A 21806-nucleotide genomic window follows, 5' to 3' on the forward strand; every position below is an offset into this window, starting at 1 on the left:
TTACTGTCCTTCCTTCACTCTACAGTGCAGCATAATTGGCCTCCTTTCTGTTTTTCACTCTACTCCAATCTTCCTGTTTTAAACTCCTCACCTCCACATAATAGAATCCCCTCCCTTTAAAACTCAGCTCAAGCACTACCTGCTAAATAAAGCCATCTTGATTCTTCCTCTCCCTAATGCTAGTGCCCTCTCTCCTGAAACTATCCATTATTTGGTATTTATTCTGTACACACACACACACACAACACACACACACACACACACATGTTTTCACCTACTCTTCCCCTCCCACTGTTCCTAGCAGTAGGCTCTTTGGGACTGGAATAATTTCCTTTCTTTGTCTTTGTCTGTACAATGCCTAGCACATAATAGTTGTATAATGAGTATTTGTTGATTGAGTAATTAATTGATGTGTTTAACAAAGCCATAACTAGGACAAGATGACTGGAACTTTGCCCCAAGGTGCCAAAATTTAAAAGGATTTTGCTCCTTCCCTTTGAGGGCCTCCAGCCTACTTCCCGATACCTCATAGTTTTCTTCTTGTACTATGCCATGGCCCCAGATCTATAGTGTGGCTATCCTTGTTCCCTTACCTGGCAGCCATCCACATTGCTAGCCTCTTCTGAACCCTAGGCTGACCTACCATCATTTTCATCTTCTGTATCCCAGTGATTCACTGCTAGATCTTCCACACATTCTTGCAATGTCCCAGGCTTGAGTCTCCCACCACTGTTCCTACCATCACCATTGGGTCCCTTATCTGTCATCTGGGGAACTGTAAGTCACTGATTATAGTATAGAAGTGCAGGCTAGACTCTGGGGGATGGACTACCCTTCCCCCATCAAGAAGCACCTGAAAGCCCCCTGTGGTGCAATGAAAGTAATGGTCAATTCATGCTGGGAGTGGGATCCAAAGGCCTTCTCTTACTCCAGAAATAATCTCATAATCTTTACCCACCCACCCCTGCACTTGTTTCAGAAGCCAGAATTCTAGCTGTTGCTGCTGTTTAGAGTGCCCACTGGATAGGCTAAGAATGATTACTGTATTTTCTGCCTATAAACCCCAAATCTGGTTCATATAAAAAGCCTGAGAGCAGCATAAAATTCGTACTAGGTTTCAGTGTATTTTCCCCACTCTGGATCCATGATTTCCTTGGTATAGGGAACTCCTGGTGAAAAAGTTCCCTTCACTGATGAAAGTCTTTCTGTTATCGTCTTAGAAAGTTGCCTGAGCTACTAAGAAGTACATTGACTTGCTTAGGGTTACATGGCTAGTGTTGTATATAGCAGAGGTGAGACTTGCACCCAGGACTTCCTTATTCTGAGATAATTTTCCATCTGCCATGCCATGGTGCTTTCCTTTTCATTGTATGTTTATTTTCCTTTAAAGAAATTATTGACTTTAAAAGATCTCATTTTGGGAATGCAATGAGTTGGATTAATATGGTACTTTTCATTTGTCCTAAGACTACAGGTGCTTACTGCTTTTTAAAATGACAACAAAAACAGATTAAAGAAGTTCATGTTTTGCCTTAGGACCTAGTATCCTGTTTTGGAGGACCTTTCTTAAGTGGCGTTTGTAGACTACTAGCTACAGACCTTCGGCATCACAGAGGGGGTCTCCCAGATCTGGTTGTATGGAATACCCCCAATAACCACTTTAAGGTAAGCTCTGATAGAACTTCAAAGTCATATATCTAATATATATAGTCGTATATATGTTATATATATATTTTATATATAGTCATATATTAACACTTTCTTTCAGTTTACCTTTGAATTACTGAATGGTAATTACCAATAATTCTAATACTCAATATCATAATAGCTTTTGTTTTTTAATATTTAGTTCTGCTTTTCTAATACACAAATCCATATACTTCCATATATCATTTCTGATTGTAACTTTGTGCTTGGAGAGTTGAGGGACATTAACAAATGTAACTTTTTTTCAAATCAATAAGAGGGGTATCACCATCACTATGCTTGTCTGTATTCCCTTCTCAACTGTCTTTTCCTCTGGTGTATTTTTTTATCCGAGCATCAAATTACAATATTCTTATTGTAACAATAGTGATAGTAATATTACTATCAAAGTCATGACATCACTATCATTACTTCTCAAATCCTCATATAAATTTCCTCTCCCCCCAAAAAAAAGCCCTCCCTTGTAATAAATAGGTGTGATCAAGCAAAATGAATTTACATTCTTATTCTGCTTCTCCAGCCCTTCATCTTTCTGCCAAGAGGAGGGCAACATGATTTATCATCTAACTTTTGAAGACAATTAGTCATTGCAGTGATCATAGTACTTAAATGTTTCATAGTTGTTTATAGTGTCGTAGGCATTGTATAAAATGTTCTCCTGACTGTTCATTTCACTCTGCATTAATTCATACAAGCCTTCCCAGATTTTCCTTTCATCATTTCTTAATATTCCATCACACTGATATCTCATGTTTTATTCAGCCATTCATTCCCCAGTTGAGTAATGCCCACTTTGTTTCCATTTGCTGTTGTTGTTTTGCTGTAACACAAAGTTTTTGTACAAATATTTTTGTGCATATGGGTCTGAACTTCCTTCTTTTTTTGATCTCTTTAGGACACATGTCTAATAATGGGATCACTTAGCACTCTTATCCTAAGATACATAACTTGAATTTCTTCAACAATTATTGTTACAAACCTGTTAATTTATGTTTGGAAGTAAATCGCTGCTATGAGGTTCCTCTCCTTCCCCCTCCCTTCTTTTCTTGGTCATCTTAACTTTTATGAACTTATGTAGCAAGAAAAGATGCCTTTTAAATGGTTAATTTAAAAAAATAAACACTTGCAGTTGGTAAAAACAAAAAACCTGCCTCGATGTTATAAATTTTGACAGCTATTCACTTAAAGCATTAATCACATTTTAACATTTTTTCACTCTAGTTGGTAGAAGTTAAAGGGCCCAACGATCGTCTTTCCCACAAGCAGATGATTTGGTTGGATGAACTGCAACAACTGGGAGCCCAGGTCGAAGTCTGCCATGTGGTTGCAGTTGGAGCTAAGAGCAAATGCCTCAGCTAGAGATCACAGAATTTGGGTTATGTTTTGTCACTTGCTGCTGGCTTGGTTTTCCCTTTCCAAAATAAAATGTTACTGCTACATTTTACATGTCTAATTTTGACTGTTTCTGTTACCAGGTTCAAGGACTCATTTTAGCATAATACGTAGGTACGCATATATTAATCAAACACTTAAACTGGTATTTGTCCAAAGCAGTTTTTCCTTTTTTTTTTTTTAAATCCATTGTCAGACTTGTACACAGATACAGAGAATATGGCAGTGGGCTAAGGGTCAGTAATAGCCACTTTATTATTGTATTTTCATCTAAGTTCTCCAATCTTTAGTTTTCTCATCTCCAAAATGGAGATAGTAGCATCTGCCTCACAGAATTTTATGCTGACTACTAACTTCTTCAGCAGGTTGCTTCCATTAATCATTCCCGCTCTATCTCCATTATCTATTGGCTCCTCGCCTGCTATTTACAAGCATGTCCTTCTTTGAAAAATCCGCTTGATCTTACTATCCCAGCTAGTTATTCTATCTTTCCTCCTCTTTGTAACTAAATTCCTTGAGTGAGCTACCTTTAGTGGTGCCATTTTTCTTACTCCCTTTGCAACTTGGCTTATGACCTCATCTTTCAACTACAACTGCTCTCTCCAGAGTTACCCATGATGTCTTAATTGCCAGATCAATTGGATTTTTGTCTTAATCCTATAGCATTTGACACTGTTGCTCACTCTGGATACTCTTTCCTCACTAGGTTTTCATGACATTGCTCTCTTCTGGTGCTTTTCCTGCCTGTCTAGTGGCTCCTTAGTCTCCTTTACTGGATTTTCCACTAGGTAAAGCCCACCAACCATAGTTGTCTTCAAGGTTCTGTCCTGGGCTCTCTTCTCTGCTCTGTACCATTTCATTTGGTGATCAGTTAGGTCAGTCAGCATCTGTACCAACTAACTCTCCATTTTCCATCAGCAGCTCAGCCTGGTTTTGATTTGCAATAGGTAACTGTTCTTCCTGCCTGGTCTCTCCCATACTCTAATAAAACCTCCACTCAGTTGCCACGGTGATTTTCCAAAAGTGTAGGTCTGACCATTTCACACTCCCTGCTCAATGAGCATGAGGTCCCCATTATCTCCAAGATCAAATATAAACTCTGGTTTGGCATCTAAAACTTTTAGTAAGGAATGGCTCCCTTCCTGATTTATACCTCACACCCCTCCAGGAACTCCAACTTGTATACAGACCTACTTGTATATATACCCACTTATTTACATGTTTCTTCTCCATTAGAATGTAAGCTCCTTGAGGGCAGAAACATCTTTGCCTTAGTATCCCTAGCACTTAGCACAATATCCTTATATCAGCCACACTATGGGTTATGTCAACACAATTGGCAAGCCCAGGAATTATCCATATAAATACACACACACACACACACACACACACACACACACACGTATATAGATGCTCCCTATGCATGGCAAATACAATCTGATGCTTTATTCCCACTAGTACAATTCATTAGAAAATACTTTTATTAGATATACTACACAACGTTTAGTGTCTTTAAGCTGTGTAGCTACCAACCTGATTAGAAAACTACATAGCAAGTAGTTGAAATTCTTCAAATAGAAGTTTTCTGCATTTCCATTCCAGATGCAAATATTACTACATAGCAAGTAGTTGAAATTCTTCAAATAGAAGTTTTCTGCATTTCCATTCCAGATGCAAATATTCATTTAAAAAACAAACGTACCCTCCATCAGTTCAGTGTGCTATAAGCACAATCAACAGTGCTGATCAAAAGTATTTCCTTGCAGAAATAGAATGTGGCTTTTTCCCAAATGTCACAAAATTCAAACACACTTATGATCTATTACTAGTGGCCTCCAAGAGCTGTTTCTTTGACATGCAAATGAAAGGATAATGAATAATTAACATGGGGCATTTAGTCAGAAGAAACCTGATTCCAGCTTAGCGACCATTTCTGAGCCTAAACAAAAATAGGCAATGATCCCTTACTTGGATGCCTCCTCACGGAATGGGGGTGATCCTGGATTCTCAGACACTAAGCTAACAGTGGATGTCAGAAAGGCAATAGTCCTGGGACAGACTGCCTTCTGAGGACTGGCCTACCCACAACTAAACTAGATCCCACAAAACTGTGGTAGTTCCAGCTCTGCTACTAAAATCAGCTATGTGACTTTGGTAATTAAACTTATCTGGCCTTTGGGTACCTCATTTATATGAGCCCCTTGCATGAATCAGGTATTCAAAAATATTAAGAACCAGATTTTTACTTGGCCATGACACACATAGGCACACACAAGCTTAAGGTTAATAACTAATCATATCCCAAACAAATACAGAAAACAGTTAATGCTGTAAATGTAAATTTATCATTTTATGATAGTAAAACATCTCATTGTTTATGTAAGGTAGCTAAGCTGACTAGGTCTTTGAACCACTCACCTATGCATGTGACAAAGGGATGACTCTATACTGATGATGAATACAAAAGTCACTCGCTGAGGAAAAGATAAACTTTATTCAACAATCAAGATCTCCTTGACATTCATCACCTCTTACTGACAAAATTTCTAATATTCCTGCCAAATCCTATTTAACTCAAGTAACAGTCATTGTTAGGCACAAAGGTTTCAGATTTCACTTAGTATCAATTTTTACAAAACCAAGTTTACTGCTATAAGCAATTACTGTAACTAAAAGATCTGTGGAATAGTTTTAACCTATTAATTTAACCTATTAAGTCATCTTTTATTTAAATAAAAGGTTAGAAACATTTTTGGTTTTAATATAAATTTCCATCTGAGAATAAATGGCCAGGCACTGTACATGTTGAAGTAATATCACACTGAAAGTACATTGGCACAATTATTGCAAAAAATAAGGCTTATCAGAATGTTAATATGGGATTCTACATTATTAGATTTCTTTGGTACAGTATATGTACTGTAGTTGCAATCACATCATTTCTTGTTAGCAGTAGCTAAGTGCAGCTTTGTTTCACCCACTCTAATTGCCAGGATTTAAAATTTCAGCAGTTGTTAATTTTGTGTACAATATGGCACAATAATCGCTACAACAGACCAATGACAACCAATGCAGATTTTCACTAGAAAATGATATAAAAATAAGTTTACATAAAGATGTTTCTATCTTTATAAATCAGTATTAGTAGTACCTAATTTTAAAACCTGTAAAATTTTTTTAAAGTTAAAAGAGATGAATTGTATGGGTAAGCGGAGACAACTATAGAAAATGAGTCAAATCCAATGTTTGAATTCATAACAGTCTAAAGTATATTAACAATGAAGCAGCTTCAAAAGGAGGAAACAGCTTGAAACAAATGGGAAGGTAATCTATAGCACTTTAAGGGAATAAGAACTGATTTTCAATCAATAAACTATTACAAATGTTTATATAAGAAAAGGTTCCGATATAAACCAAAAGTAATCCTTATTTTTATATCCAAAAGGCTAGCAAAACCTTGACTTTATAAACAAGACAAAATTCTTAAGACAAGTTATAAAAACATCTCTACCTCTTTAGTCTAAGAAGCAATAACCACTCAAACAATTTTGTAAAAAGGCAAATTATTCATCAAATAGAAACAGCTACTCATCAAACATACAGGTACAACAACAATCTTGGAAAACCTTTAAAAAATAGAAAAATTTATTGTTTCTGGGCAGTAGTCACTTTTTCAAAGTGAAATATACTGACTAGTTAGTTATTTTACTCAGCCAAATTTTTAAAGATCCCAAATGAGTTGGCAGTTTAAGAAACTGTAAACAATCTGGCTACTTTTTAAGAATATGACCCCTTAAACAGGGAATGGAGAGAGAGGGAAGAAGTGTAGGAAAAACCCTCAAAATCAGGATCCTATATTGGAGCTCTCATACCCAAAGTTTCAACTTGAATGTCTTTGGCTAAGGTTTAAGCCACTTACTGGAAAGGCTGGGGTATTAATGCCACTGCAATGAATATGTGCATATTACAATAGTTTAATTAGGGGGATGGAACAAAATATCCCCAAACAAATGTGAAGTGCACTTCTGTGTCCCTATTTCCATAATCTTCTTTCACTTTTGTCCCTTTTCTCTCAATGTTTCTGACAAAACTAGATGCACATAGGAAAAAAGGCTCTCTCCTGCCTGCTCAAAGTTAGCAGCATTTTGAGAGATCTTGTTTCTTCCACTCTGGTCCTTTGGACTCAAGTTTGTTTATCCTTTGTGGACTATTTAGACCCCTTATCTGACATGGTGATCTGAATTTTTCTAATAAGACCAAAGAATGTATCAAAAGTTAAATTTATCAAAAGTCAGTGACACATACAATGAATACTTCCTTTTCCTTAGATAGCAGATGTTCCTTCCTGAGGGAAAAACCAAAACTTGAATCTTCACAGTATATACTGAATTTTTCCCAATATAAAAATGAACAATTAGCATAACAGAAAAAGAAACATTTCATTCTGTGACAATGAATGAGTAAAGTTGAAATTAAATCTTTCTGCTGAGATCTTTCTAAATAAAGGTTCATTCTAAATGACACTTTCAAAGGCATTCTATATACTGGCACTTAATGCTCTGGGGGCTGTTTAAAGGTCCAAATAATGGCTTTGCTGATTTCCAGTTTGATTTATGAATCTGAATATGAAAATGATGTTTACAATACACATTAGGACTTTAACATCCTATTTAAAAATGAAATTACATTTCACTGTGTAGTATACTTATCTTAAAATTAATTTCAATTAAAGGCACTTCTAAGGCTATAATTATATTATCTACAGCAAACATTTTATGATTAACAGTGCATATCATTTTAAAGTTAGTTCTTGTGTAGTAAAGGGAAACTCACAAAATTTTAAAACCCTGTTCTAAAAATTCTTTATTTAACAAGATGATTCAAAAAAATAAATTATGGCCACAGTGCACTAATATAAGCATTAGCTGAAACCAATTGGAAATAATGTAACTATAGAAGTACGTAAATATAGAAACAATAAAGCCTACTTTCAAAGTTTTGCTCCCACACGTCAACTTATTTTTGGCAATATATTATATGGTTATTCTGGGTTTTTTAAATATTTGCTTTTGCTTCCTTGAATGCTAATCAGAGAAACCTCATTTGGTGGCCGGAAAAGAGATGCAGCAAAAAAAAATAACAATAATCTGATTAGCATAATCATATTTATCCTCTAAATAAATTTTTGCTTGCACGTCACCTGAAAATAAGCCAGAGCTATGAAATTCAGGGAAAGAAAAAAAATCAAAACCAAAGTTTATGCCTACTTTAAAAATTGTGCGATTGAAGCATGATTCAGTTTGCTTTTAAATATTTGTGCAAATTCAACTATTATTCTTGTATACAAAATTATTACAGCTTCAGATGCCACAGTTAGCAGTGTTATCTCAGAGGAAAAAGATTTACCATTTTCTCCCAAATATTCAGAAAATACTATATTTTAGTCCTCATTTGCTAGAGTCTCAGTAGACAACCATATTTTGGCACCACTCAGAAATTTGCTTAATGGTGTTCCTAAAATGCTTCTTCTGCAAAGGTTCCCTACGGGCGAAAATGGAAATGAAGAGGAAAGATACTCCGGAGTCCCAGATGTATCATTTAGACCATTTGCTTTAAAGTACATCCTACTCTGATCCAGTTCTGAAGAGCTAGCTCGTGTAGGACTGCTCTTGTACTGTCGAAGACTCCTGCTGAGCATATCTATTTCATCTGCCAGTAGAGAGACTTTGTGAAATGCTGTAATGAAGCTGCCATTATTAATCTGGGCCTCTGGAACCCAACGGAAGTAGCAGAGTTTCCACAGTTTTATGTGTATTCCAGAAAGGCGGGGCAGAATTACACCATGTAGGTCAACAGGTTTTGAAAACCAGTCTCTAAAATATTGCTCCATATCAGTGCTCTGGCTGTCAGTTTGCTGAAGATCTGTCTTCAATTTCAATATTAGTGAATTTCTTCTTGGAAGCAAATCTTGGTCACTAATGATTCCATTCTTAAAGGAAGGTGGCATTCCTCTCAGCGTAGAGCTATAATTTTTCTGTATGAGGAAGAGATTTTACATGTTATTTTCTGATTCACAAAAATAATAATGATTTAGTGTTTTTAAAATAAACTATTTTACATAAGTTGGAGGGAATTTTAGCCTTAAACAACTTTAAACCATTTAATTTTCTTCCTTTAGAATACTACACTTACCTAATTTTCTTTTTAACTTTATGAGTTTGATAACTATGCTGTTTTATGCGCAACTAAAGGTTTTACCTATATCTTCATTCTGAAAACTTTCCCCTTCCTAAATAACAGGAAGGAATATTGAGTAACGAGAGGCTAAGACTTTAAGTTAGAAAAAAAATCTCAAATGACATCACTCATGAAACTGCATATAAAAATGAGTACAATGGAAAGAAAAATCAGAACTTGAGGCAATTTAAGCAGAAAATATTTTTAGAAAACCTCGGTTAAGATTTTAAGTGTACTCTTACAGTGTAGCAGAAGAGGACAGACTATGGGGGGTCTAAGCCTGAAACCTAGAACTTTAATTGCTAATTGTATAACCTTGGTCAAGTCATTTCCCTTCTATAATCCTCAGTTTGCTCATTTTATGGGCAGCTAGTAGTCACAGTGACAAAACGGAGTCATTCCGGATCTGGAGTCAGGAAGACCTGAGTTCAAATCCAGCCTCAGACACTTGCTAGTTGTGTGATCTCAGGCAAGTCATTTAGCCTCTGACTGCTTCATTTCCTCAACTGGAAAATGGGGATAATAATAGCACCTAGCTCCCAGGGTTGTTGTGAGGATCAAATGAGGTAATATCTGTAAGGCATATGGCACAGTGCTTGGCACAAAGTAGGTGCTACATAAATGTTTAATTCTCAATTCTCTTCCTTTCATCATGTTGTATGCAGAGCCACAAAGTTTGGCTATATTTGGTTGTAACTTTTTGGTTTTAACATAAACAAAACATGGAAGCAGTTATTAAAGGTCAATATAGTTTCATAATTACCTTTGTCCGCTTAAATGATTTCACTGACCCATTTTGTACACAGGGTGCACTCTTTCCAATGTACAAGGGGTTGTTAAAAAGGGTTCGATCCTTTGCTGTAAACTGAAGAGACCAGTCCCAAACAGAAGGAAATTTTAAGCCCTTTTCATCACCTAGTTGTATATTTTTACTAATAGCAAATTCCTAAAAAAAAGTTATTAAACATAATTATGTTTATGGCAAGAGGACCCTCACCACCCCCAAATCTCAAAAAATTAAACATTGCATATCCCACACACACACACCCCTCCCCCCTCTAAGCAGACACTTGGTAAACCACAAGTCAGGTATAATGAGCTAATGTTGACATCAAAGTTACAACATTCATTTTTCATATTGATAATTGGTCAACTATAAAAGTAAAAAGTAACTCAGGCACACTTATGTTTAACTGTTTTTGGAATATGTACTTTGTGTGAAAATTTTTGTGACAGATGAGCATCTGGTCTAACAATCAATTTTTTTTAAAGTTATGGTGTATTCAGTACTTTCTGGTTATTAATTGCAGGAAAATATGCAAAAAATTTTAGAAAGTTCTCCATCACAAATGGTTAAAAAAACACAACTGCTGCTAAATAAAACAAGACTAATGAACTGAAGATGCATTGTAATAAATTAGAAAGCCAACAAATAAACCTAAAAATTAGCACAAAGAGGAGATACTAAATTTCAAGGAGAAAGAAGTAAAACTAAAAGATGGCTCTATGAAAAGATTAATAAAAGTGATAAATCTTTAGCCAACCTGATTAAAAAGCCAAATTTATAAAATAGCCAAATGAAATGACAACAAAACCAGAAGAAATACAGAATCATCAGAATTTCCCTCAGTTTTGTATATTGCCAACAAAGTTGAAAATACAAGAGTGTATCTTCAAAAATATGAAAAACCCAAACTAACTGAAGACCAACTGGACATCTCAGATAATCCTATCTCAAAAAAAGAAATAAAACTAACTGAATAAGGACAATAAAAAGAAAATTAAAAATGCTATAAGTCGTTAATAATAAGAAAAATGCAAATCAAAACAACCCTGAGGTGAGTTACCAAGTATTTATTATCCATTTATACATACCACATACTGTGCTAAGTACTGGGAATATAAATAAAAGAGGAAAGAAGGGGCAGCTAGGTGGCGCAGTGGATAGAGCACCGGCCCTGGATTCAGGAGGAGCCGAGTTCAAATCCGGCCTCAGGCACATAAAACTCACTAGCTCTGTGACTCTGAGCAAGTCTCTTAATCCATTGTCTCACACACACCCCCCCCGCCAAAAAAAAAGTGAACAAAAATAAGACCTATAAACCGCCATGATGTAAAAAGGAGTTATTTCTAGAGTCAGAGGGTAGGCCATTTTGAGGGCCAGGGAGATTATTTCCTCATCGGTAAAGCAAGGAAGTTAGACCATACAGTCTCTGAGGTCCCTTCCAGCTCAAGTTCCTTAATCTTATAAACAGAAAGCTCACAAAATCTATGTAGTCCTCAGACCATCAATTAGACCCCACACTAGTATGATGATACATTACTCATTATAAGAGTATACACATTATTCCCCTTCTCACACTTAATGGTCTAGCCAAACTGGCTGCCTCTCTGCTTCTCAGACATGACATTCCACTGCTAGTCTTCTTTGCCTTTGTTGTTCTGACCACCTCATGCCTGGAATATACTCCCCTCTCATATCTATCTCACCAAATCCCTCTTCCTTGAAGAGGCTCTTCTGGTCACTGCCCTCCTGGTCTGTGCTCTTGTCCTTAACAAAGGTAGGGCTCCTGCTCCTTTCCACCTTGGACTTGTGACCCAGAACTAGGTAATGGATAACAGAGTTGCCTAATACTACCTGATCCTGCGACTCAGTGCTAGCACACAGGGAAGTCCATCCCTTGGAATCTCTTTTTAATCAGATGTTCTACTCTTACTGTCCCTGCTTGCTGCTGCTGGCACTGGTGATCCCGGTACTGCTGTTGCTGTCATCATGTCCAAGGTCCACCTGGTCTACCCCCACCCCGGTGTCTGCAGACTGCTCTTTTCGTCTTCCTGTGCTGCCCTGGGCTGGAAAATTTATTCCCTGTGACTTTCTGTTGGTATTCCCATTCAAAATTCAATCTGACAGCTTTTTAAAGTTGTTTAGAGGAGTATCATAAGAGAGCAGAGAAAAAAATGCTCACTTCATGCTTCCATCTTGGCTCCTCCCCCTAGAAAATCTTATCCAATACCCCCAATTTGCTCTCTATCCTAAATTACCTTATAGTTTAGCCAGTGACTGAGTCTCTGTAGGTTGATGGACTATTACAGAAAAACATGTTCTCCATGACTGCCTTAATCTAAAATGATTATACTCTAATGTATTTGACATTCCTAGGTTATAACTCAGCAATCATACACTAATAAAAAAAATTCTCTCTCCAAAGCAAATTTTCTCTCTCTCTCTTCCTTTCTACTCTGTACAGAGAAATGATCTTGCCTTTTTTCTCCACTTTAATGAAATTCAGAAAATATTCAGTTCACTAACTGTCCTATAGATCCATAACAAAGTAGCAACAGTCCAAATATGTGAAAAACATTAATTTTTTTAAAAATCTAACAACAACATGAAAATATAATAAAAGAATGAAAACACTATACTTACTGTGCTTTGTTTTACTCGTTGATGAGGGCAGTTGAAAAGAAAAGTGCCAAACAATGAGATCCGTGTACTGTCATACAGCACTGTTAAGTAAGTTTCTGAAAATTCAAAGGCTGCTGGATATTGTTCTAACAGCTGCCAGATGGAGTCCAGAAATAACAAGAATAAGGGAGACTAGCAAAACAAAACATAAAATTAGTACCTCAGCTGTTCACATTTATAAGCATATCTATTTTCTTTAAAATGATAACAAAGAATAAACTCAAGGAAGAAAAGAACACAGCCAAAAGTACTTGGTCCCAGGAACATTGTTTATTTGCCTTAATAAATCAAAACTTAAAGGAACAAATAGTAGTAACTTCCCAGTTACAATTAGTCTAATGTGCACAAAACTAAATATCTGTAATAATAATGGCTCACACTTATAGGAGCACTTTGTAATTCAAGTGTTAAATTCCGTCCCCTACAAAAGCATTATACTTTATTTTTTAAATGGCACAGATGAGCCCGACTATAAGAAAATATGATGTATCAAACTCTGACTATAAAAACAGATAATTCAGAAGCATATTTTCACATCATAAAAAGATTCACTATAAGATTTCTTTACATAATGAACTCACACAGAATGTTTAAAGTATATTCCAATAGATAAAAAAGGCAATATGTGGTATTCTGAAATACTATCTCATTCCTCACTCACGCTAATCCCTATGTACCACGATCCACAAGTCAGTCCTCTCTCTCGTATTTTATACCTCTGCTTTTACGCCAACTCCTTCCCTTTTTGCCTACAAAAATGTTCAGATTTCTCCAATCCTAAAATATTCCTGACTTTCTATTCTAATTCAGCTATCACATCTATCTCCTCTCCTCCACTAAATTTCCATAAAAAAATTTATTTTTATTCAATGAATCTACTTTCACACTCTTCTTAACCATTTCCAATGTGACTTCTGCCACAATCACTTGAGTAAAATTACTCTCCTGATGGTTATCAAAGACCACAGATTTGAATCATGAGAGAGGTCAAGGAAGATGAAATTCAAGTTTCTTTTTTTTTTTTTAAGTTCATCTTCCTTGACCTCTTTGTGGCATGTGACAAAGTGGATCACATCCTCTACTGGATAACTTCCTTCAGCTTCTAATGTCCTCCCACATCTTTAAAATGCTCCATTCTCCTTGCCTTCAGTCCTGGACCTTCTCACTTTTGCTTGGTGATCTCAATGGTTTCCATGGATTTGATGATTATCTCTATATTGCAGATGACTTCCAAATCTGCAATCACAGCCCTCAATTCTCTCCTGAGCTCTAGTCCCCAAAATCTCCAACTGTCTTCTAGACAACTACACTTAAATGTTCCAAAGATATCTCAAACTCAACATGGCCAAAACTGAACCTGTTACCTTTCTCCTTGAAGGCACTCCTCTCCCAAACTTCCTTATTTCTGTTAAGAGTACCACTATTTTTCAAGATTCACAATCTGAGAGTCATCGTTAACTCTTCACTCTCATGTACCACTCCCATATTCAATTCACATCAAATCTCCTTGATTTCTACCACATCTTAATATCTCTCAAATCTGTCTCATTCTCTTTATTCATACCCAAACCACTCTAGTTCTATAATAAGAAGTTATATTATAATAGTCTACTAATTGGTCTTTCCTCTCTCCAACCTGTTCTCTACCAAACTTATATTCCCCTTACATGGTAGATCTGACCATATCACATCCCTATTCAAGAAGCTTCACTGGCTACCCATTGGCTCTAGGATAAAATACAAACTATTCTGTTTGGTATTTAAAACCCTTTACAATCTGGATGCAAGCTATTTCTCCTGGCTGAACATACAAGGTGACCCCAAAAGTCTTAGAACAGTTTTAAGCCTTAACACCTTAAAACTGCCCTAAGACTTTTGAGTCACCTTGTATATCATTCCAGCAAAGCTGGTCTACTTTTGCACCCTACAAAGTCCATCTTTCCTTCTATCCTTCATATGGGAAATGCTGTCTTCACTTCTACCTCTTGCAAACGCTAGCTTCTTGTAAGGCTCATTTGGTTGCCACTATCTTCAAGAGGCCTTTTCTAAATACTTCCTCGTTACAGTGCCACCCCCTGTGCATCACCTTGTATATATTTTCTCTATCTCCTATATTTACTTACCTATATTTACTTTATCTTCTCAGAAGAATGAAAGCTCCCTGACAGCAGGGACTGTCACCCTTTGATATTTCTATCCCTAGCACAGCATCTGGCAGAGAGTAATTACCTAATAAACGCTTACTAATTGTTGTTCTCAAATCTGTTAAGATGAATAATCTTCAAGGTTCTGTGCTTGATGCTCTCCTTTCTCTATTCTCTGTCTCAGTGACAGCATTTACTCTCATAACTTCAATTATCACTTCTACACAGATAACTCCCAATTCTACACCTCTGGCCTTGATTTCTCTTCTGAGAACAAGGCTAGCATTTTCAGCTGCCTGTGGGAAACTTCTACTTGGATACCCAACCCACATTCTCAAGCTCAATGTATTCAAGCTCGTTTTCCTCCTCACTAAAATCGTTCTTCCTTTCAACCTCTAAGGTATCACTATTCACTCAGTCTCTCATGTTCAAAACCTTTGGTTACATATAGATATACATGTATGTGTATATACATAAACATATGCATGTGTAATACACATACATATATATATATACACATATGCATACACACACAGACATACATATGCATATATACACATACATATTTTTTTCCTTCCCCCTCTCCATGGAGTTAGTGACAGTGTCATCTATATTTAATGTCTTCCCCAGCATCTAGAAGAGTGCTCTGGACATAATAAGTACTTAACACATTATGGATTTACTAAATATTTTAAAAATCACACTTGGACTTTTGTGAGAGTCTATATTATCAATCTCATAATAACACACATTTTACCAACTGTATACCCAGAACTTAATGACAGTTCATTTAGAGCTGTTTTTTTTTTCATACCTCTTTTTCAGACCTCTTTAAGTGGTTACATCTGTCTAGGAACTGATATCCTGCCATGACCCATTCTTTCTGTATCAGACTTTGAAATCCAGTAATTGTCCGAAAATAAGGATCCAGCATCACTTGAATGAGAGAAGCTATGAAACAACTCAGGTCCCTTCCTTCCTCCTCTGTGGAAAAAAAAAATTCAAAGAAAATTAATTCAAAAATACAAGAAAATGTCACATTGTGGCAGGGACAAAAAATTTCAAATTGCTTCAATGATTTCCATGTTTGGTTTCTGTAGTTCTACGTGCCTTTCTTATTAAGTGAATCAAAATACAGTTTTGCTTCTTAGAATACTCCAAATAATAAGTAAAGTCCTTCTGAGCAATGGAAATGAAATACTACTGCTTACTGAACACAGCTATAGTGAAAAATGCCATTATCCTTATTGGTTACTTTGTATAAAAGAAGTTTATCCTCTTCCCCTAGACAATCTGACAGCATTTCACACATAGAAGAATCACAATGAAATGACGGACAACTGGGTACACAATGGATAGAATGCTGGATCTGGAACTGAGAAGGCCAGAGGTCAAATTTTCTAAATAAAAATTATCTTGCGTCATCTAAAAAGGGGCTTTTTCAGGTAACTGAAGGTCAAAAACAGAATTTTAAAACTCAAAAGGAACCTGGAGATGACCTACTCAAATCACCTCATTTTACCAATGAAGAAAATGTGAATGTGTAACATGCTCCTCTAATTTATTAAATAGAATATGCTGTTTAATGTATGCAGTCTTTTCTTGACAATTCAGGGTCATTCTTCATTCAATAAATTTTGAGTGTCTACTAAGCACAAAACACATGTTTGGGGAGCAGAAAGATACAAAGATGAGAGTCAGTTCCTGCCTTCAAAGAGGTACAGTTAACATACAATGATATGAATAATTATTAATTAACTTATACTTTCTTAGAGTACTAGGCCTGAAGTCAGGAAGACATGAATTCAAATTTGGTTTCAGACACTTATGTGTAACCTCGGGCAAGTTACTCAACCTGTTTGCCTTTGAATCCTCATTTGTGAAATGAGTATAACAAAGCACTTACCTCTCAGGGCTGTTTTGAGGATAAAATGAGATGATATTTGTAAAGTATTTTACAAACCTTAAAGTACCATATAAATGCAAGTTATAATTATTATTAAACTATAATTTAATTAACTTATAAATTACTTGTTATTTAAGACCCTCAGGATAATAATTAAGATACACAGGACACTCAACTGATCAACAAGCATTTAAGTGCCTAGTATGTACAAGGTAGTATGCTAAGCACCAGGGGTACAAATACAGAAATAAAACAGCCTCTAACCTCAAGGAGCTTAGATTCTATCAGGAGAAACATGTAAATTAATAGGCATATACAGAAGAGATACAATGTTATTTGGAATGGGAGGAGGGTACCAGCATCTAGGGGAAAAGGTCTCATATAGAAGGTGGCACCTTAAGTTGATTTTCTAATTTGTGATTTCTAATTTCTAATTTCATTTACAGCACAGGAGACAGCTAGTGCCACACATGAGAAACAGTAATTAATGCTAGTTTGGTTGGACCCTGCATAATCAGGGTAGAAAGGCAGGTTGGGACCAGCTTATGAAAGATTAAATTCCTGATGGAGGAGTTTATATTTTATCCTAAAGTAACAGAAAACTGACCACTGGAGTTTATTTAGAAAGGGACTGACATGGTCATACCTATGTTTTAGGAAAATCACTCTGACAGCTAAATGGAAGACAGACTGGAGAGAAGAGAGATCTGAGGCAGGGAGACTGATTAGGCCATTTCAATAGTCCAGGCATGAAGTGATGAGGCCCTGAACTATGAAGAGAAGGGAATTGATGCAAGTGATGTTACAGAGAAAGAAGTAAGATTTGGAAATTAACTTGATACGTAAGGTGAGTGAGTGAGGAATCAAGGATGACATTAAGGTGACAAGCCAAGCATAAATAAAGAACTTAGAAGAAGGATAAAATTTTTTGGGAAAAGATAATAGAAACATTGAGTTTAAGATACCTGAAGGACATATACTTTTAAATGTCCAAGAGGCAGGTGAGGATAAGGAACTGGAGCTCAAAATCCGCAAAGAGATGATAATTAAACCAGTGGCAGCTTATGAAGTCACCAAGTAAGGGAGCTAAAGAAAAGGTTAAAAACAAATTTGCTTGTATTATATGTCATAAATAAGACCTGAATGAAGGCTTCAGGAACTCTGTGAGGATCTTAATGAATGCAACTGGCAACTCAACTGGTGCAAACATGCACAGCCGTCCATGTCTAACTCAGACAACGTTTTTCACTCCATCCATCCAATTCACCCCTCCTCACTGTCCTTTCTACCCTTGGCTCAGGGAACAGTAATCAAAACAACACTAACAATTAGTTTTGGAAAAGAGTGTATCAAATGACTCCCCTATGTCTCTATAACCTTTTCTGGACACCACATCCCTTTGATGTGCATCACTTCCCACTATTAGAACATGAGTTCCCCAGAAGACAAAAACTGTCTTGCCTTTGTACTAATACCCCCAGGGCTCAACAAAATATTTGCTCAATAAATGCTTTTCGTTCATTCACTTATGCATTTTAAGTTTTTTTTTTTTAATAATTCAGAAGCTGTTTTTTGTATTCATAACTTCCTGCTATCCATTAAGAAAGTTATATCTGTAGGGTAAAGTTCAGAAGAAGAATAGGTAAGACGCTATCAACCAAAATTTTATAGTGAAAATTAGCCAAGCAAGGATAGGAAACTCAAGAATAAAATTTTGAAGACCCAAAGGGAAACAATTTAGATGAGGAAAAATGGATATCGCCTGAAAAGACTGTTGTAGAAGCAAATAGAACTCAATAACCAAATTAGATATTTTAAAATACAGACAAATCAATAAAAATGTAACATTTTAAAAAGTAACAGGCAATCTTTAATCTTTATGGAATGTAGCAGAGAATACTATTGTGCTATAAGAAATGATGAGCTCAATGGTTTTAGAAAAACACAGAAAGACTTGCATGAAATAATGAAAAGTGAAATGGGCAGAACCAAGAGAACATTGTATATATACAGTAACAGCAATATTGTTTTAAGGATGACTTTGAGCATATTAAGTCATTTCGACTATTACAAACACCCAAATAAACTATAATTTATGAAGACACTATCTGCATCCAGAGAAAGAACTGATAAATAGAAGTACGTATTGAATAATTATTTATGTGTATATTATACATGTATATGTGTGTCTGTACATATACACATATATATGCACGCAAACACACATATACTTATTTGTGTCTAATGGTAGCCATCTCCAGCACGGGGAGAGGGAAGAAAAAAGAAATTTACATGATAATTTGTTGTATATTTGAAAGGAACAGCAAGTTATACATAGCAGATTTATAGTTTCATAGGCAATCATCTTTTTATTGTATTATGTTATAGAAATGCTTGTTTTATTCCATTAAATAAAATTAAAAAAGTAATAGGCAATCAATAAATACCTGATTACTGTGCTTAATTTATCAGTATTAATAAAATTCAAATGAACATTTAAAGTATCAACTAAAATTTATTTAAAAAGAAACTACAATGTAAATAAACATTCTGTAGCCAGGTGACCAATAAAATTTAATAGAGATAGCAAAAGTATTTCTTCTTAAGTTCAAACAGCAAAATATGATAATGTACAAAGTATATTGTGTGTATACACACACACACACACACAATACATACATGTATATATAATGTACAAAGTACAACTATAAATCTATTTTAAAACATTTTATTATGATGACTTATGAAAAACATATTTATACAGTGTAAGGTTTTCAAACCACTTTCCTGCATAGTGGGCAATACAAATATTTCAATTTTCCAGATAAATTTAAGTTCCATGAGCTTAGGTGACTTGACCAAGGTTAAATCTTTGAGCTGACATCTTTCTAGGACCTTTACCCTGTCCAATGCAACCCTAAACAACATCTCCAGGATAGAAGTTATTAACTATAAAGTATGCTATTACACAATCATGTCTCAAGTTATTTACATTAGCACCTCTACATAGCCAAACTTATACTCAAGTTCTAATTATCACTCACTTTGCTTAATTAAACCATTTCTTGACAACATTACAATCTATTTACTCATAGTCTATAATTTGGCAGGTGCAAGATGCAAAACAAATTCAGGCAAAGCATTAACCTAAAAGACAACAAAGCTGAGAAAAAGAACACTCTCTTAAGGATAAGGCTCGGCATTGTAACGATTATACATACACCATCAACCTTAAAGTGCTATGCTATACAAATGAGTTTTTTTCCATCCTTTAACCTGAAAAACTGAATGAATGAAATAATAACAATAACAATGACAATTTAGTTACAGCATTTCACGGCTTAAGAAGCACTTTTTCCTACACCAGCTCTGTAAAGTTGATATTATGATCCCTGTTCTATAGATAAAGAAACCAAGGCTCAGTAAAGCTAGTAAACGTTAGAGCTAAAAAAACCAAATCCAGTTCCTCTAGCTCCAAGACTCATGCTATTATCACTATATATATTTTGAAATATACTTTTAACTAAAATTTCATTCCCTTGTTAGAGATAAGCAAGTGTTCCTTACAGCTGACAATAATGCATTTGGCATGTAAATGTTATTTACTTGAATATAGATTATAATTACTATAATAAGAAATAGAATAGTAAGAAATTTAATTAAGTACCTCGAAGGATTACTGAAAGATGTTTACTTTCCAGCACATATACAAGTTCAGCAGAATGCTTTAGGAATGCTCTAGAAAAAATAAAAGGAAAAATTATTAAATGCGTTAAGGCCAATTAATAGTATATTTGAACATTTAAAATTAAATATGAATACCTCATGCTTTATTTACATCAAATAACTACTATGAATTTATTTAGCATTTTGCTGATTCATATAGTACATCTTACAATTTTTACATTAGGAAAATTTATTATTTATACCATTCAAAAGAAAGTTTATACATACCTTACATACTCCAACCACCGAGTACTTTCTAGTGAGGACAACCATTTCTCGTCTGTTTCTTCAAAAGGCTCTAAAATGAACAGTATTACAGACACTGTTTTAGACGTGTCAGACTAAATCTTAAATTACCACTAATATAACTTAAATTAGAAGGGATGCATGCCACAGTTTCATTTTTGTTTTCTGTATTTCCAAAACCTGGTTTTGAGTACCTGTAATATAGAAATAACTTCGTATTCATTAAGTCTTTTATCATGTATTAAAAAAAATTTGGTTTTGTACAAATGGATCAAATTATGTCACAAAAACATCTATCCATAAGCCTATATCTATCATAACTCCCTGTTATCAATTATATAAAAAGGAATGAAATTACCATTAACACACAGTTGCTTAAGCTTTACAAATGCAGCTTGTATTTCTTGAATATTGGGCAAATTCTTATCCAGATCAGATTTGTAAACATCACTCCTCTGCGGATGACTTTTAGTTATTGCAGTACAAATCCTGATAAAAAACAAAATCCTTTAGTTACTATATTAAAAAAGGGATTTATTTACTTCTCAAGAATCAATTAGTTTTAAGTGGTAACAAGCATTTTCTAAAAAGATTACTAGTTAATTTTAAATTCCTACCATTAATTTATAACACAATATATTCCAATAAAGTGAATTAATCCTCCTTTTCATAGAAAAATTTCTATTAAATCAGTATTCATATTAGTAAAATAAGTAACAAGAGTATATACTTTATGGAGTAAAAATTTCCCATTTGTTTAAAAGTAAGGTAAAAATAAATTAGAAAAAGAAAAAATGATATCTGTAAATTCATCAGCAGCAGTAACCAACATTTTCAATGGAATCTTGCTGATATTAACAGCTATAGGAAGGAGAAAAATGGGAAGTATGATCCTAAGGGACTTTGAATTCTTCTTTATTTCATTAAATATGACTTCTTTAATCATGCTAGTACAAAGAACACTGGATTGGAGAGGTTAAGA

At 35.1% G+C, this 21806-nt stretch overlaps 2 protein-coding genes across 5 annotated transcripts in view; one reads left to right on the forward strand and one right to left on the reverse strand.

Moving 5' to 3' along the window:
- FAN1 (FANCD2 and FANCI associated nuclease 1) overlaps positions 1-3151 on the forward strand; it is a 45138-nt gene extending 41987 nt beyond the window's left edge. For all 3 annotated transcript variants that reach the window (XM_078151180.1, XM_020968596.2, XM_020968597.2), the window contains 2 exons: positions 1537-1665; positions 2929-3151. In XM_078151180.1, coding sequence (XP_078007306.1) covers positions 1537-1665; positions 2929-3066 — 267 coding nt within the window. In that variant the 3' untranslated portion in view covers positions 3067-3151. The remainder of the gene's footprint in view (positions 1-1536; positions 1666-2928) is intronic.
- A 2423-nt stretch (positions 3152-5574) lies between these two features.
- MTMR10 (myotubularin related protein 10) overlaps positions 5575-21806 on the reverse strand; it is a 67899-nt gene continuing 51667 nt past the window's right edge. For both annotated transcript variants that reach the window (XM_020968620.2, XM_078151181.1), the window contains exons 10-16: positions 21183-21313; positions 20807-20876; positions 20520-20590; positions 15761-15930; positions 12764-12934; positions 10100-10282; positions 5575-9133 (exon numbers count right to left, since the gene is read on the reverse strand). In XM_020968620.2, coding sequence (XP_020824279.1) covers positions 8540-9133; positions 10100-10282; positions 12764-12934; positions 15761-15930; positions 20520-20590; positions 20807-20876; positions 21183-21313 — 1390 coding nt within the window. In that variant the 3' untranslated portion in view covers positions 5575-8539. The remainder of the gene's footprint in view (positions 9134-10099; positions 10283-12763; positions 12935-15760; positions 15931-20519; positions 20591-20806; positions 20877-21182; positions 21314-21806) is intronic.

The sequence above is a fragment of the Phascolarctos cinereus genome, unplaced genomic scaffold, assembly GCF_003287225.1.
Source record: "Phascolarctos cinereus isolate Bilbo 61053 unplaced genomic scaffold, phaCin_HiC Scaffold_3;HRSCAF=262, whole genome shotgun sequence".
Classification (NCBI taxonomy): Eukaryota; Metazoa; Chordata; class Mammalia; order Diprotodontia; family Phascolarctidae; genus Phascolarctos; species Phascolarctos cinereus.